Source organism: Haliotis cracherodii, unplaced genomic scaffold (genome assembly GCF_022045235.1).
Source record: "Haliotis cracherodii isolate W230 unplaced genomic scaffold, xgHalCrac1.p SCAF_5, whole genome shotgun sequence".
Taxonomy (NCBI): Eukaryota; Metazoa; Mollusca; class Gastropoda; order Lepetellida; family Haliotidae; genus Haliotis; species Haliotis cracherodii.
The window spans coordinates 45,938,543-45,957,020 of NW_027266308.1; the positions used below are offsets into that span (position 1 = coordinate 45,938,543).

The following is an 18,478-nucleotide window of genomic DNA, read 5'->3' on the forward strand; positions in this document are numbered from 1 at the left end:
ATAGATCACCTCTGTCACATATTTCGTTGACCCCGTTATTGACATCACGTGACACCACGTGACACGACGTGACACTTCATTTCAGCACGCTACCAGACCTGTCAAGGTAATATATATTTCAATATATTCAACATGTAAACCAATACATTGTATATATACTAGTATATGTTACATTGTTATACAATAACACATTTTGATAAGGCGTTAGTAATGAGAAAGTACCTCAGTAAAAGCATCAAACATTGCAAGACAACAATGGTGTGTAACCACATATGATTAATATTCAAAACAGTTATCTCTAGTATTCATGTGGACCGACAAAATAAACATGAACTTCGGAGGTAACATTGTCACACTTATCCACAGACGCCTTGGGCATAATAACAAACAAATATCGGTCGATACCTTTTTTCTTTAAAAAATACAATAATTAAAATTTGTCTCAATTCTTATTGATAATTGCCTGCGAAATACATTTGATTTTCAAATTGTCATCGCTAAAATGTCTCAATGTCTTGTGTATGCAATCGTATTGTTGTGGATCTTTAATACTGTACTTAATCTGCCTAGTTGCCCATGCCTCGCTCCCTTGAATGTCATGATATCTCGAAGTTAAAACACGGTCACGCAAGGTTCGACACACCGGGATCAGACTGTAAGCTCTCAACCAGTTGTTCAGCACAACGACGCGCCTACGTATTGCCGTAAAATAGTTGTTGCAAATGTAAAATCATAATCTTCATCCAGGTACGTACGTGGTTGGATTTGGATCGTTTAAACAACATTTATCTGCGGAAGACTTTGACTAATCTCTTCCTGTTAAAGTGATTTATAAAGGAACTGCGTTGCCCCGTGTTATGGGTTTTCGGACGATTAAGAAACATTCGCAGTTTTCTCGCGAACCACATGCACAACTGTAAAACATCTCGATCACTTATAAAAGACGACTTTATATTAAAAAACATGCAAAAAATGGCAAAGAAGAATGAAGAACAAAGCGTGGTTTAATTCACGATAAAACATTGTTCTATCATGACGTCATTTCTGGAGATTCGAATACGCGCTCGCAACGTGATGAGTCATATCTTAGACGACGTAATGTTTTAAGAGGAAAGTGTCGAGTAAGACTAGTAGTCTTGATCCCCATAGGTGTAACTGGGCTAAGCAGACAAACGCAGTGGTGAACAATCGCATCCAAAAGTGGGAGGGATGTGACAATCGGTATAAGGAGAAAAGGTACAGATAATCGACGTGAGGATTGTGAGAATATGTGGGAAATACAATAAACTACGTTTATAAAGAACACGCCTATAACGAACTGACGGATATTACGAACTTATTTTTTTGTCCCGGGCACTGCTGTATCTATGCTGTATATATGCTTATAACGAACTACGGTTATAACGAACTAAAATTAGTGGTCCCTTTGAGTTCGTTATAGCCGTATTTCACTGTACCAAACTTAACCCACCTGTTCGTAAAATGGACTTGTCCGACATTTCCGTTGTCGTTCTATTCAGGGAGTCACCGCTATTAACATTTGGGTAAATATTTTAAAAACTTGTACATTTTATCAACATCCTTAAAAAGTCTGTACATAATGTCGATGTCTCAAATAAGAATTAATTAAACGACTCGTTGTCGTTGTGCATCGTGCAGTAAAACACTGCAGAGAGAATGAATTACTCGGGGCTGCGCACCTCATGGTATATTCTCCCTGCGGTGTTATACTGTACGATATACAACGACCACGAGTCTTTTATTTCTTAAATAAATGACTAGATCCATTTGTGATAGTTTATGTATGTATCGTTCCCGAAGCCAGATGTGTACACTCAGGTAACAGTCCCATAGGTAACACTGTTTCCACTACGTTTTATCCCACAAAAAGGATGGCGTTTATTAATGGAAACAGAATAACAGTAAATCTGGATGATGAAATGTCTATAATTTTGTCAACGCTCCCTTCGAATTAGTTGGTAGACATTTTCCCGCGGTTTTTTTTATCGCGTAGTGTGGTATACATAACTTGTGCTATGTGAGTCTCTTCTCTTTCCCTTTATATTTCAGAGGTTTGTTTAGTTCGCGTTTGTGTCGATGAGAATTAATAAAATCATTAGGGGTCGTCAATTAAAACATGCAACGGACCTGATGTGAAATCGTTATCTTTGGTGTGGATGGCGGTTTTTACATAAATAATATACCCAGACAACTCACGCCCCAGTACATCGCAACTATGTATATCTAATATAGTTCATATGTACCGTATTCACTTCAGAAAAAAAAGAAGATCGTTATTATTGACGAAGGAAAACATATAATTATCGTATCAATTAATGGGATTCGAACTATTACGATATACGGTGAAATTTGCATTTGTAAAGTTAGCTAGGTTGATAACACATTGGAGTTACTTACCTTGGAATCACATTGGGCCAAGCTCCTTCCCAGCGCGTGACACCTTCGTTACACTCTCGGTAACATCGCTGCCACCAGTGTGGGCGCGGCCATTTCAAGAATCTTGAAATTTGCCCTCCAACCCCATATGTAGTAACGTTTATACTTTTGTTTATGTCTTTGGGAATGCCATCATATTTCAATTTGAAAAGGTTTACGACTGACCATGTTTTCCAGATGAATTTACTTTGTTGTTTTGATAATCAGATTGGTTCGAGATTGCAGACTAACGGAAAATCAACCAACTTCCCCCTTACATTCTTACTATATCAATAACACGATAGTTTCAATGAAACAGAAATTCAAATTGACAAACGAAGAAAGTAATTTAGCAGCGATAAGTGTATTCGGCGTCACGACAGTCGTCACTTGTTTGTAAACATAACGGTCATTCGGTTACGAGTTCAACTCCAAGCATAGTTGTGGCCACCTATTCACAGTGGGGAGTTTTGACTGGTGGCAGCGATAGTATAGAGAGCTCCGGGAACGTACTATCGCTGTGAGGAGCTTGCACATTGGGCAAGCTCCTCACAGCGATAGTACGTTCCCGGAGCTATAACGAAGGTGTCACGCGCTGGGAAGGAGCTTGAGGGATTGGGTACGTCTTTGTCAGCTGATCAGAGGGCAGAGCGACAACAAAACAATCTTACAGAGGAGTGTTAAAAGGATTTCTAAGCGGCTAGTTGTGGTATATATTGTAAGTATACCCGTATTAAGTAATACTATTTTTAGAAGATACAATAGTTTAATCAATTTTCACTCTTTTGAGCTTTGACAGACGTCAACCGACAGCTGCGGACAGTAGCGATCTTGCCTCGGCCTCTGATTTACCTCACAATTTACTCAATCATAATAGCACCTTTCAGTCTCATTTTTTCGTGAGGGTAAGACTTCTGCCCGTAGGCTTGGACCAATCCAAATTTCCCCAGGACCCGCTTTTACACATCCCTACACGCGCACCCGCTACCTGTCTCAATTTGGGTACAAACTGTCATACTGGGAATTGTTTTACTGAGCCCTGACAAAAATGAGTATTTAGCTACACAGACACAATGATATGTTCATGCATGCTTCAGTGAATGAAGCTTTATCATTTTCAAACATATAAAAGTAAGAAAGAAATGTTTGAAAGATAGCGCTTGTGTAACCATGGTGCTTAATGCTATTCTCATTACACAATATATCACATGACTAACCACGGGTCCAGGTAGTTCTGTGGATAAACAGGGGCCTACTCAGGACCCATCCTACACAAGTAGGCCTACCTGAATTACCTGTTCTTTTGGAATGGTAGCCTAGTGGTTAACGCATTTGCTCGTTTCACAGAAGGCCCGGGTTTGATTCTTTAGAGTACAATATACATGAAGCCCATTGCTTGTGTCCACTGCCATGATATTGCTGGATTGTTGCTAAAACTGGCATAAAGCCATACCCACCCTGTTCTTTTTTACTGAAACAAGAGACGATGTCACTTGTCCTTGACTTTTTCAATTTGAACTTCTTTTAGCATCCAGACTTCTCTCCTCGAGATCTGTCTTCGTACTTGGGAAAACTATTTCAAATTCAATTCAGTGTCCACTGAATTCATTCCTCCTCTCCCACAATGTTCAGTCATTATCACTGAAATGAAAATGTTGAAGAACAAGAAATCTGTCTCCAGCTGGGGTTGTAGCAAAGGGGCACAGGTGGCCCAGTCGTCTAAAGCGCCGCAATTCGCTGTGCAGAGTTGTGTCCCTTGGACAGGCCAGAAACCTATGATTGTGGGTTCGAATCCCGGTTCATCCTGATTATGTTTCTAGGTTTGTCAGCACCATACCCCTCCTCGTGGGTTTCACCGAAAGTGGTAAACGTCTGAGACTTGCATAACTTCAGGCTGTCCTTCCACATAAAGCTGATACACAGTGATGTAACTGGAATACTGTTAAAAGCGGCGTTAAAACCAACCCACTCACTCACTCACTCACTGATGTGGAGAAACCGGCAGGAGTAAGGGTATTACCATTTTGATGATGATGTTCATTTGATGTTGCAGATATTTGGTGAAGACATCAGGCAAAGAAAATGCTGAGAAATAGATTGTTGCTATTTGTGAGCTGTCTTGTGATTGTGTAAGTTTGAATCAGCATGTTTTTCTTCTAGTGATTTCTCAGTCACCTGCACATGAAAATCTTGACAAGGGAGGAAAAGAAATCCTGAATATTTAATTGTGAAAATGTGGTTTGACTTCAATTATTATCAGTAATAGTTAATTAATATTTAAATTTGGGGTTCTTGTTAACCAGGATCATAATCCTAATCCTCTATATTATCTATTTGGAAAAAAATTATTCTTCATATTTTGTTGTTAACAGAAGTAACAAGTGAGGTCAACTTTATATTTTTTCTCAAATAAAAATATATCTTTGAACTTTGGTGATGTCATCATGATGTAGTGATCATAAATGAACAACAGAAGCAGTACATATTAATTTAGGAAATGAACTATATTTAAAAAATATAAATCGAAAAAGCAAGATGTGCAACTTTTTACGTGACACGTGTTTGCCAGAGAAACATTTGATATATTTTAATGTAAGCACCATCCAGTAATTATTGTATTGATTATAGATATTTTGTTTCTTTGGTAATCATGTTGATACTGTTTGCTAAACTGCATTTTCTGGACTGTTTCAGTGTTGTGAGTGCAGAGAGTGCGTTTGATTTCTTCGCATTTTCTCAACAATGGGCTCCATCAGTATGCATCGATGCATCTTCAGAGGTAAGCTGCAATATCTGTCTGGCTGCAGACTTTGGGTCGGTTACATCTGTATTTCACATACATGGCATGGTTGTGTGGATCCCAAAAATGTATTTGAAATGGTGTATGGCTGTTGAGGAAAACTTGGATAGTATTGTGAATGGAGTGAGTATGTTTTTTTGGTGCTTTTAGCAATATATTAGCAATCAGAGGGGGAAGATGATGAGAGATGGGGGGGGGGGGAGAGACACCAGAATTGGGCTTCACCCATTATACCCATGTGAATAGAACCTGAGCCTTTGGTGTGACGAAAGAACACTTTCACCACTTGGCTACCCAAAGGCCCTGTATGAGGAGAAAAATAACACCTATGGGTTGTACCATATACTTGAAGGTTTTGTTGACATGTTTGTTGTGCTATAGTTTGTAAATTTAACCATAATCAACATGTCACCTCTTGTGTTGCAGCATAAGTGTGGTATTCCAGAGGAGGTGACTGGATGGACAGTCCATGGCTTATGGTGAGTTACCATGGGAACAAGATTCTCTGTGGGCGACCATTCAGTCAGAAGTACTTCAGTTGAAAAAAAGGTCACCTGTAATAACCAATAATAGTCAAATGTTACGAATCAAGCATTAAATGTTGCTAATAAAGGTAATTATTTGCATGTGTATAATGAAACTCAAATACAAAGCAAATACCAGTGAAAATGGTGAACAACCCTAAAAAATAAGACGTCATATGAAAGAAAGAACAATGTGTACTAATGTGCACCAGTGCACACAAACACTATTGGACAACATTGACAATAAAGAACACCAGATGGTGCTGCAATATGTACATCATTCAGAGTTTATTCGGCTGTGTATATGATAAGTGCATGCCGAGGTGCACAGTGTATTACACCATTCCCCGTGCACTCTCTGGGGGATGTCATATACATGTTGCAATTATATGTCGAGGAATGGGTCTTCAGCAACCCATGCTTGTTGTAAAAAGCAACTATGCTTGTCGTAAGAGGCGACTATTGGGATCGGTTGGTCAGACGCGCTGACTTGGTTGATGCATGTCATAGTATCATAAATCTCTGACGTCTGCTTGTGTTTGGTAATTAGAGCATGTAACATGACCATGCTCATTATTCAAATGTGTCTCACCTGCAGGCCCAACAGTCGCAGTGGTAAAGAACCCAGTGACTGCAACAGCTCATGGCCATTCGACTTTGATAAAATCAAGGTACGTGGTACAGGGATGTACGTGGTACGGGGATGTACGTGGTACGGGGATGTACGTGGTACGGGGATGTACGTGGAACGGGGATGTACGTGGTACAGGGATGTACGTGGTACAGAGATGTACCTGGGTCTAATCAGTTTGTGACCCCTGTGAAGGTCAGTTTGTGTCCCATGGAATTCTCGGTATTCATTAATTGAGGTCCATTCCGAATTACTATGTATAGTGGTACAGGGATGTACGTGAAACAGGGATGTACGTGGTACAGGGATGTACCTGGTCCAGGGATGTACGTGGACAGGGATGTACGTGGAACAGGGATGTACGTGGTACAAGGATGTACCTGGTCCAGGGACGTACGTGGTACAGGGATGTAACTGGTACAGGGATGTACGTGGTACAGGGATGTACCTGGTCCAGGGACGTATGTGGTACAGGGATGTACGTGGTACAGGGATGTTCAAGGTACAGGGATGTAACTAGTACAGGGATGTACATGGTATGTGGATGTACCTTGTACAGGGATGTAGGTGGTACGTTGATGTACCTGGTACAGGGATGTAGGTGGTACAGGGATGTAGGTGGTATGTTGATAAAGGTGGTACAGGGATTTATGTGGTACAGGGATGTAGGTGGTACAGGGATGTAGGTGGTACGTTGATAAAGGTGGTACAGGGATGTAGGTGGTACAGGGATGTACGTGGTATGTGGATGTACCTGGTACAGGGATGTAGGTGGTACGTTGATGTACCTGGTACAGGGATGTAGGTGGTACGTTGATGTACCTGGTACAGGGATGTAGGTGGTACAGGGATGTAGGTGGTACAGGGATGTACGTGGAACAGGGATGTACGTGGTACGTTGATGTATGTGGTACGGGGATGTAGGTGGAACAGGGATGTACGTGGTACAGGGATGTACCTGGTCCAGGGACGTACGTGGTACAGGGATGTACCTGGTACAGGGATGTATGTGGAACAGGGATGTACCTGGTACAGGCATGTACCTGGTACTGGAATGTTCAAGGTACAGGGATGTAACTAGTACAGGGATGTACGTGGTATGTGGATGTACCTTGTACAGGGATGTAGGTGGTACGTTGATGTACCTGGTACAGGGATGTAGGTGGTACAGGGATGTAGGTGGTATGTTGATAAAGGTGGTACAGGGATTTATGTGGTACAGGGATGTAGATGGTACAGGGATGTAGGTGGTATGTTGATAAAGGTGGTACAGGGATGTAGGTGGTACAGGGATGTAGGTGGTACAGGGATGTACGTGGTATGTGGATGTACCTTGTACAGGGATGTAGGTGGTAGGTTGATGTAACTGGTACAGGAATGTAGGTGGTACGTTGATGTACCTGGTACAGGGATGTAGGTGGTACAGGGATGTTGGTGGTACAGGGATGTAACTGGTACAGGGATGTATTTGGTACAGGGATGTACGTGGAACAGGGATGTACGTGGTACGTTGATGTATGTGGAACAGGGATGTACGTGGTTCAGGGATGTACCTGGGTCTAATCAGTTTGTGACCCCTGTGGAGGTCAGTTTGTGTCCCATGGAACTCTTGGTATTCATTAACTGAGGTCCATTCCAAATTTCTATATTGACTGTAACATTTTGTGTTCAGTGTAAATCCCTGATGGTATGAGGTGTTGAAGCAAGTGAGGGGTGAGACAACAGCCTTTTGTCGTTGCTATGATGTGATTGGGGAAAATAAATCTCAAAATGACACCTTTGTCTCCATATGTCGTTCTGCAGCTTTAAGTAATTGTTTCTGTCCAGTAAGCTCAGCTAATAATGGCACATGTATTTACACTAAAATATACTGAAATATGCCACATTCACGTTTTGGTCGGAACACTCACCAATGTTTGGAACAGACTGATGAGTATTATTGCATCATGGAAACATGCCTCTCATTTAATTTGATATCGTGGTAAAAGATTTGTGAAAATCTTATGACATGATAAGTAATCTGAGGGTGTTTCATGACTTCTGTCTTCAGCATCATTTTCTTATTTTTGTCAGCCATTTAGTACTGTCATCTGTTCTTTCATCCATTGTTTTAGTCGTTGGAGACCAACCTGACTGCACAATGGCCTAACCTGTTTACTGATACAGCCAAAAACGACTTTTGGTATGTATATTCATGTGGACGATAGTAACATGCTGAAGCATTGAAAGTGTTTGGTTACACCCAATGGTCAACATGATCAGGGGCATTCTGTTATGTTAATAAGTCTAGTTTTATACAAACTTTTTATACAAATTGAACAAGATTGGAAATTAATTTTCTTGGATTACAGTAGGTTCTGGCAGCACCTTTAGTTTCTACACATATTAGGTTGACATTCTGTAATATAACTGACATAGTGGTCAAAGTGGTGTTGAACACACTCACCTGTGAAAGTTATTGAAGGGAGCTAACTCCCAATCCATTGTTTCTTGGTCAGATAATTTCCAGAATTCACGATTGACTGAAGTGAAGTAAAATTCTTGACAATGCCTGTGTGTGTGTTGCAGGTCACATGAATGGGACAAGCACGGCACCTGCGCCACCAGTCTGCCGGCCACAGACAATGAGTTTAACTACTTTAGTGCAGCCCTCCAACTCAATAAGAAGCTCAATTTACAACAGTAAGTATGGTAGCAGATTTAATAGAGGACCACCTTCCTTGGTTGCTGTGGTGAAATGTTTCAAAATGTACATCAAGGTCATATTTGTATATAAATGTTTCATTATACCTCAAAATTCTTGCAGCAATCATTATTTTAACATGTCTATAGTTGCTCACCACAGCAATTTAGAAAAGGGGAATAGTGGAATATTAATCAAACAATTTTTCCAACCATGCCATACTTTCAGGTAAGTGCATAATATGACAGTCGTTTGTGAAAAACAGTATGGTAACATGGTAACCATGTAGTGTTTGTTCCCATCTCCTATTTCAACAAAGCAGTAACAGATGTGCAGGCATTGATACTGATGAATGGAAAAGGGCATGTGCACAACGTTATCCTCTGTATAGATTATATTTTCTTGGATTGACATACATTATACTGTAGTAGGAACAAGGAACATGACACCATCTTTTTACAATTTCTTTAGGTTGTTTAGGTAATTTCTGGTGAACCTTACTTTCCGTTTCCCTGCGCTGTGTATATATACCCACTGCCAAAAGAAATGCAAATACCATACATGTTGTTTAATATGCGAAGACTTATATTCAAGAAATATTTGATTGGTTCGATGCAAAAACGAAACTACTGGTATGTTGTGTGAACCGATGCTGTTGAATGCATCACATGTGATGTCATAGATCTCGAGATGCACCATTCGTCTTGTGCAGGATTAGTGTGTTTAAGTTTGGAAATCACGTGCAGCGTATCGTGACAAGAATAAAGAAACTCTGTGTTAAACTTGACTGATTGTTAGTTGTCATTAATTGGTACACATTGGAAACATCTCTTCTTAACGTTTATACTTCTCTATATGTTTCTATGGTTTGTGTTTCTTGTGGTGGTGAGTATTGAATGGCTTAATATCTCTTAAATATGCATGTACACATGCTGCAGTATAACGCCATAATTGAGCACTCTCTTATTGTTTGTGGGGGGGGGGGGTGAGGGTGGGGGCCCAGGTGGCCCAGTCGTCTAAGGTGCTCTGAATCACTGAGAGTTGTGTCCCTTGAAGTTTATGATTGTGGGTTCGAATCTTGGTTCACCCCGATTGTTTTCTAGGTTTGTCAGCACCTTACCCATGCTCACGGGTTTCACAGAAGTGGTAAACGTCGGAGACTTGCATCACTTCGGACTTTCCGCCCACAATAAGCTGACACGCTGTGATATAACTGGAATAATGTTTAAAGCGGTGTTAAAAGCAACTCACTCACTATTGTTTGTAGAATGTGATTCTTGTATGTTTATATTTTTTTATGGAATGTGTTTTTAAAGCTGCTATAGTTATGTTACTATCAGTGCCTCCAGTGTTGAATAGTGTAGTCATCAGAGCTAACAAGAACTTCTACATGTTGCAGGGTGCTGAAGATGTTTGATGTCATCCCATCTAATAGCACTGGCTACAAGGTCAGTCTCTCATCACCTAAATGATCACTGGCAGATCTAAGGGTGGGATGTGGGGAAGGGTGTGGTGTGGGTTTGCAAGGGTGTGCAACCCCCACTTTTTTCAGACACCTTACATGTTAGCTGTGCACTCGGCCAAGTGAATTCATAACATGGATATTCTGTGCACCCCTTTTTTCAAAACCCTTCATCCATCCCTGATGATTGCTGTTGATCAGCATCTGTGTGCGTAATATGTTCTATATTACATCAGTCTGTTTCAAATATTTGGGTCAACTAGCCTGAACAGCGCTATAAGTATCAGTTTCAGAAGAGTGTTGTGTTATACCTCTATTAAGAATCTTGCAATTCATTCCATAGCACGTGGAGAAATAAAACATTTCAGTGTAGACCCATAAATCATGTAGCTGACACTGACCTCGACTATTGACTTATCACATGATTAGTATTCACCTGTCATTTGATGAATATTGACTCGTCTGCCAAAAAACAAGATGGCGTCTGGTTCGAACAGTTCACGGTTCACAGAAAAGTTACTGTAATGTAACAGGACAGTTTAAAGACTTCATAAACTTTCAAGTTGATTTTGGTATAACAAGACAAATGATCACTATTAAGGAGGTAAATATGTGAAAACAAGGACGTCTGACCACCTCAGGGGTTGGGTCCTTGGGTCCTTGTCGTATATTGATCTCATCAAGATTAATTATATGTATAGTGCTATTTGGACTATTATTCGCAGACTTTACTTGACTGAACATATTTTTACCAGACTCGAGATTCCGACATATTCACATCTTTGGTAATTGGTAAATTTAGTTTTACTGATAGAATGATGGGTTGGACTATTGTATTGTATGTGGTACATACATTCATTTACTGAAAAGTTATATTTTACACTTTACTCAACACTTGCTATATAGAAATCACTCACTGTCAGGAATGTTTACAAAGTGGTGACATTATTTATAGTGGTGTGATATATAGTGTGTTTGGAAAAGTTTTCCTACTAATTTGTAATAATCACATCAAGCTTGTAGGTATGCTGATATTTCCATGTTTAGTGACATAGCTTTCAACACCTGAAGAAAACCTCAGCTATGTCTTGAGTTCATTGTCTCTTATTCTCCACTACCTTTCAGGTAACGGAAGTCAGTGGTCTCTTGAAGAAATATTTTGGATCAACTCCTGTGATGCGCTGCTCATACCAAAAGGTACTTTTTGTTAGTGAGTGAGTGAGTATGGTATTACGTGCTTTTAACAATATTCCAGCAATATTATGGCAGGAAACACCAGAAAAGGGCTTCACACATTGCACCCATGTGAGGAGCTGACACAGCTCTTCAGTGTGACACTAGCCTACCTAACTCTCACTTGTTAAGGGGAACTCATGTTACAACATGTGAGCTTGCCTTCAAAACTATGCAATCTTGTTCAATAAAAATTCTTATTTGTCTTTCCCATATATGGCACTCATGTGACCTTTTAGCTGTGTCCTATTCATAGTCCCCTGAAGCTAGTATTACTGAAGTTTCAACATCTCCCCCAAAACGCTGGATTTATAAAGATGAAACAATATTGAATGTTTTGAGAACATGGTCTTGATCCAATTTCACTTTACTTCTTCAGGCGACAAAGAGGCAGTTTTTCATGGAGATTGAGATATGTGTTGACAAATCCTTCAAGCTGATGGATTGTGACTCCAAACTCCTATCTGCCCAGGCCAACCTGACCCAGGCTGAAGAATGCCGATCTTCTGAATTAACCTACCTCTACCCGCTTCCTACAGCAAATTCCAATAAAAAACATTAAGTCTACATTTCCCGGAAATACCGTATTTTCTTGAGTATAGTGCGCACCCAAGTATAATGCGCACCCCCCTCTAGTTCAATATTTTGGAAAAAAAGAAATTTGAATATTATGCGCAGAAAAAGGTTACATCGTACCCTTTCAGCGAAGTCCGGCAAACGAACGGGTGCTGAGAAACTTCGTCAGTACAAATTCGAAATTTGAGATAAAAAATCACCAGACATGTTTATTTACCGTTTAAATAGTATTTATTGTTCTGCTAGGCATTGTTTATTTTTGTAAGTTTCAGCATAAAATACTTTACATGAAAAAAACCCCCATTTGACACATATTTGTTCCGGTGCTAGCTACGTAAAGTTCAGTAATACATGTATACTACTCTAAACAATTCTTTCATATTACATTAGTTAATCTCATATAGTTAATTATAGCATTACAGATTAACTGTGGTAAGATGAAAGACTTGGGTGCTCTTTGAGTAGCATATATTGATGAACTACATTAAACTGTTGGATTCTTAAAAGTTAGAGGTGGCCACATGTGCCTAAGTCTAGTGTTTGTTATCTTTTGGATGCATTTTGGACCCTACTCATTCTGATGTGCAGGCCTGTTCATGTTTGTCTTTTACAGCCACAATGTTGATATAATGAGACAATGAAAGAAACTTTTCATTATTTTTTAGAGGTCAAAGTTACAAGATGTTTTGCATTGATCATGACAAAGTACAGGACACACAAAAATGAAATTTTGTTCAAATTTCATTTTAAGGTTCCAAACCCAGGTATACATTCCTCCTGTTGTCTGTATTCAGGCCCCAGTGAATTAATCATATAGTTTCCATCCTGTCTGTTTGGTAAAATTGAGGTGTGTAAAAAATTACTTTTCTTTCTTAAATGGACATGGTCAATTTAGGACATATGAGAGAAATGTGCATTTAGAAGTTCACCTGTTCAGAAATGTATTATGGATTTTATAGGGGTCTAATTCATTGTCAGTAATCTCAGGGTCTCGGCAAAACCTTCATTTTGTCACCTGAGGTAAAACTGTACACAATGTCCTAAAAACTGGGATTTAATGATTGATTCTTTCTATATCTGTTCAGAAATGTATTATTGATTTATTGTGGTCTAATTCATTGTCAATAACCTCAGGATCTAGGCAAAACCTTCATTTTGTCAGCTGAGGTAAAACTGTACACAATGTCCTAAAAACTGGGATTTAATGATTGATTCTTTCTATATTCTATATATTGGACATTATTATTACCCAGTACAGGCTCTGTTAGGAGATTACTTTAACAATACTTACAGAGGGCCAGGGATCAGTGCTGTTATGTTAAACCCAACTCTCTCTCTCTCTGTCACTAGAGCCATGAGTGGATCTCCTTGGGTTCTACTTCTGTGAAGAAGCACTGACCTTATAAGCATTTGTTAACATCAAAATAGAATTTATTTTGTTCCATGAACAATATCCTGTGCATAGCATTGTTGATGGGGGAGGAGAAATCAGTGTATGGATTCATTTTATACTGTAACTGATGTTTATGTATTAAGGTGTATTATGTTATGACTAATGCTCAATGTGGTGCACTCAGTGACTAGGCTGATGCATGTCATCATATCCCAGTTGCATGCTCCTGATGTCAATCACTGGGTTGTCTGGTCCAGATTCAATTATTTACAGACAGCCATTATATAACTGGAATATGCTGAGTGCGGCTTAAAGAACAAACAAACAAACAAAATGATGCAGTGTGACACGCATGCATATACATCCTTGTATGGCAGCATAGCTCCAGTGCATCAATACAATATGGCATAGTTTCACACCAGTCATCACAATATGGTCAATGTCAAAGTGTTGTGAATGGAATATTTCCTTTACTGATATGAGAGTGATTTTATTATAATGTTAGCTCAGGTATTGCATTATTGTATCTAGAAATAAACTGTCTGATAAACTTGTGACAAATATTGTACAAAAACCGAATAAAGTTCAAAACTGGATACATTCTTAAATTTAATTAAGAAGAAAATTCAGTTGACTTGCACATGTACATTATTTTACAATACCAGAATGAATGGAACATTATTAGCAGGTGGATAGTAGATTTAGTTGTAAAAAGAATAGGAGCTACATCCTCGATTATCAAGTGTGTCATATCTCCATTCTAGTAGGGGGCACAGGTGGCCCAGTCTTCTGAGGTGCCGCGATTTGCTGTGCAGAGTTGCGTCCCTTGGGCATGCCAGAAACCTATGATTGTGGGTTCGAATCCTGGTTCTCCACAATTATGTTTTCTAGGTTTGTCAGCACCATACCCGTGCTCGTGGGTTTCACCAAAGTGGTTAAATTCTGAGACCTGCATCACTTCGGGCTTTCCTCCCACATTAAGCTGACACACCGTGATATAACTGGAATACTGTTAAAGGTGGCGTTAAACCCAACTCACTCACTCACTCACTTACTCCATTCTAGTATATATATACTTTGGACACAGTGATGTGATCTTTCTTATCAGCAACATATCAATGATTTTCTCTTGCCCTTGAAATCAATAGCCAATCAAAATGGCTCCTCTGAACGTTAGTTTGGCATCGATATACATTAAAGATCACAGCATTGTACCAGCATGCCCCTGATACATTTAATCCAATCAGAAGTCTGTTACGATGACCGTTAAGTTAGAAAGTGTATTCTTGAGTATTAAGATAGGGAGAGGGAAGTCTTTTTGCTACTTGTAATTTCACAGTTGTATTTGAGACAGCACCCAACTTGGTGAGTCGAGTACTGATGATATGGTTGCTTGTCAATTCTAAAAGAACAGGATAGTTTGGTCTTTGGATGGCTATTTTTAGTGTCGATCATTCGAACCAGACTCAAAATGTAAATATTGCTACATGGATCGATGTATTTATCATGATAGAATGACGATGTCATACAGTCTTCAATGGAGAAGGTCAGAAAAGGCTCTGCATGTAATCTACTTTCTAATTTAATCCTTTTTATTCTCTTATTTCTTTTGTTTGAGTCTCTGTGATTCTCAAACTGTGGAGAAGTTCCACTAAAATGCCTATTGTTGAGGCTGTATGTTATTTGTCATATCAAAACTTACTCAGGAATATGCATAAATAACACTTATTTACAATGCAGACTGAAGCACAAGGGTTTTCACTTTATCACTATGATTTCTATTGAAATTACCTGCTGTATACACTTTTGAATACTGTTTTCTGTGTGTCTGCTTGATGCATGTGGAATATTTAGCAATGTCGGTCCTGGTGGCTGGTGATCTGCTTGTAATAGGAACGGGGTTAGCGCAATTCTTAGGTATAAGTTGTGATGAAGCTTAGTTATGTGTTGTAATATCTCCTGTTACCTCATTTATGTATCGTATATTGGTTTGTTACATGTATTTTTGTTACAGGTGTGTGTGGGACATCTTTATGTTTAGTAAATACGGGACAAGGATTAGCATGATATGAGGCAAGCCAGTGCTAAGGTCAAATACAAGACTGGTACAAGTAGATTTTGCAGTAGTGATGTTGGCAGCCATGTTTGTTCCAGTTTCAGCTGTGAGGTGATTGGTTAATGAAGTAATACTGGTGGGGTCTATCTTGGCTATGGTGCCACGTAAAGTTCATTCACATTGATTGATGGGTGACTTGGTTAAAACTTGACACTTTGAGAGTTTATGGTGATTTGGTCTTGCCCCACTTCGAAAAACATGTTACATGTCGTGTCTGTTTGGGCATGTGGCATTGTTTGAAATATGCCTCTGTTCACCCAGCAGTAAATGGGTACCTGGTAGGATGAGATTGTCATGTAAGTGTTAACACTGTTAACCTTCTCGCACCTCAGACATGGGTAGTATACACATTTGAGAACTGAGAATGACATGAGAGCATACTAAGTAATTGATGGGGTGATAATGACGTAGTACTTTGAGTGTGCACTGGTGTATAGAATCTAGTGCATATTATTATTATTATTATTATTATTATTATTTATTATTATTATTATTTCCATAGATCTAAATGTATCCTGGGATGTATGTTTACATCATTAGATACCGTTGCTTTATACACAGGTTTCTATAGGGATAGTTTCACAGTTTTACCACATTTGCCACTTGACTGTGACTAATGAATCTCTAGGTACAAATATAGTGTCACTTAACCCTGTAAAAGTACTGCCCCGGGACCCATCTCACAAAGCCATATAAAGCTATGACTACTGTAAGTCTATTTACCCTATGGCATTTGCGGCAGTTGCAGAACTACAATGTCCTTGTGAAACTGAACCCTTGTCAGTGAGTATGGCCAAATGAACCAAGGATACATTTTGATGTGAACACAGTCGTGACAGACTCCATCACCAGAAGTGTTCTTTTATTACCCGATGCATGGTATTATATGTCCAGTTTGTTAAAATTCTTCTGTGAGATGCTGCTATATGTACATCTCCATTTACAGTGCTACTGTAATGGAATTGGTTGCTTCTAAACATCATCATGCATTCCATGCTCCTATATGAAACACCACTTGTCCTCACAACTGATGCTGCTATGCAAATAAACTGCCTTCAGGGTTTGTAAAGTTGTTTAGAATTATTTAATATTATATTTTGAGAATAAATATTTTTGCCTCTATGTTGTTTTTATGTTTTGTATATGAATGTTTAAAGTGTTCCAGTCTTGCAATGATGATTCTGTATCTACAAATAATGCTATCTAATAAATGATTGCATTTACTGACACTGAATATGCTAATTAAACTTGATAAATAGGGAGTGAGATTGTCTGACTTTTACTGTTTTAGTGATATTCTAGCAATATGACGTCAGGTAAGAAAGCATTTTACCAGGAATGCTGCCATTTATTGAGTGTGTTGTATAAATTTCTTCCCTTGTGTCGGTTTCTGAGTTTTCCAGCTGCCTCTAAAATGTTGGGGCGTTTATTTTAGTGTTAGTGTGTGGTTTAGTGTGTTAGTGTTAGTGTGTTAGTGTTAGTGTTAGTGTTAGTGTGTGTGTGTGTGTGTGTGTGCAGATGAGCTATTAGTAGACAGTAAAGGACCCATAACACGAAACAACCTTAGCTAAGCTTAACCTTAACCACTAAAATTTGATTCAAGGTTATCTTAGTATGAAGTTACGCCTGTTTTACAAAGGAACTGTAGGTCAATGTCAATCTGAACGCTTGGGTTGCGATCGCCTGTTGCGATCTATGACCCCATCCCCCCAGTGATAATACGCCCACCCACCCCCCACCCACCCCCCACCCACCCACACACACACACACAATTATGACTTGTGTAAAGACAAGCTAGTTAACCAATATTATTGTCTGTTTTGAAATTCACCTTCTATTTGTCAGCATGTACAATTACTATCCTGAACTACTTGTTTCAATAATATTTTGACAAATAGTGTCATCCGCAAATATACGTATGTGCCACTAATACAATCTAATATTCACAAAGGTGGTTATCACAGAGGCTTGATGTACTCGTGTAGTTCGGGAATGGTTGCCGGAGAAACTACCATCCACAGAAACACCCTATGACCTACCTGACATGTAATGTTTCCCGAAAGCTGGGTTAACAGGCGACAGTGATTAGTGCCATACTCTGTTCAAGATTAAGAATTTCAGTGGAACCGCGTTAATATGGACGGTACCGACCCAAATACTCCAGATTATCAAATTACCGGATTAACGAATCATGGTTTCGGATTAAGGTCCTTGGTATAGTTTGAAACTTTTCTAACAGTGATCATCCTGAATAGCATTAATTTGTTTTTGTGTTTTTTCGTTTGTCGTTTAACGCCGCACTTAGCAATATCCAGCTTTATTACGTCGGTCTGTAAATAATTGAGCTTGGACCAGACAATTCAGTAATTGACATAGTGAGCATCGATGCACGCAATTGGGATAACATCAACCAAGTCAGGGCGCCTGACCACCCGATCCCATGTGTCGCACCTTACGAAAAGCGTGGGTTGCTGAAATTTAATTCTAACCCGGATCTTCACGGACCGGAATAGCAGGAAATATATTTACGAGGTTTCTTTATCTCAAATATACGGCGTTATATTTTTAATTAATTGGTTTACAAAGTGCTTGACCAAAAACTCAAGTTAGATGGTCGAAAAATA

At 39.2% G+C, this 18,478-nt stretch overlaps 1 protein-coding gene across 2 annotated transcripts; it reads left to right on the top strand.

Annotated features, from left to right (window-relative positions):
• The first annotated feature begins 67 nt into the window (after positions 1-67).
• Positions 68-16,976, top strand: LOC139442438 (ribonuclease Oy-like). Of its 2 annotated transcripts, none has more exons than XM_071223248.1 (10): positions 68-106; positions 4,490-4,565; positions 5,131-5,215; positions 5,663-5,715; positions 6,359-6,431; positions 8,506-8,573; positions 8,960-9,073; positions 10,474-10,522; positions 11,662-11,733; positions 12,149-16,976. In XM_071223248.1, exons 2-10 carry the CDS (start codon positions 4,519-4,521, stop codon positions 12,329-12,331), a joined length of 744 nt encoding a protein of 247 aa, XP_071079349.1. In that variant the 5' UTR covers positions 68-106; positions 4,490-4,518; the 3' UTR covers positions 12,332-16,976. The 2 variants fall into 2 exon arrangements, with proteins under 2 accessions (XP_071079349.1, XP_071079348.1); XM_071223247.1 differs by lacking the exon at positions 68-106 and adding an exon at positions 3,028-3,154.
• Positions 16,977-18,478: the final 1,502 nt, after the last annotated feature.

Coding starts and splice junctions, on each gene's coding strand:
- LOC139442438 (XM_071223248.1), top strand. CDS start 4,519: ATGCTGAGAAATAGATTGTTGCTATTTGTGAGCTGTCTTGTGATTGT. Junction 6,432..8,505: donor TCGACTTTGATAAAATCAAG/GTACGTGGTACA, acceptor CCATTGTTTTAG/TCGTTGGAGACCAACCTGAC. Junction 8,574..8,959: donor ACAGCCAAAAACGACTTTTG/GTATGTATATTC, acceptor TGTGTGTTGCAG/GTCACATGAATGGGACAAGC.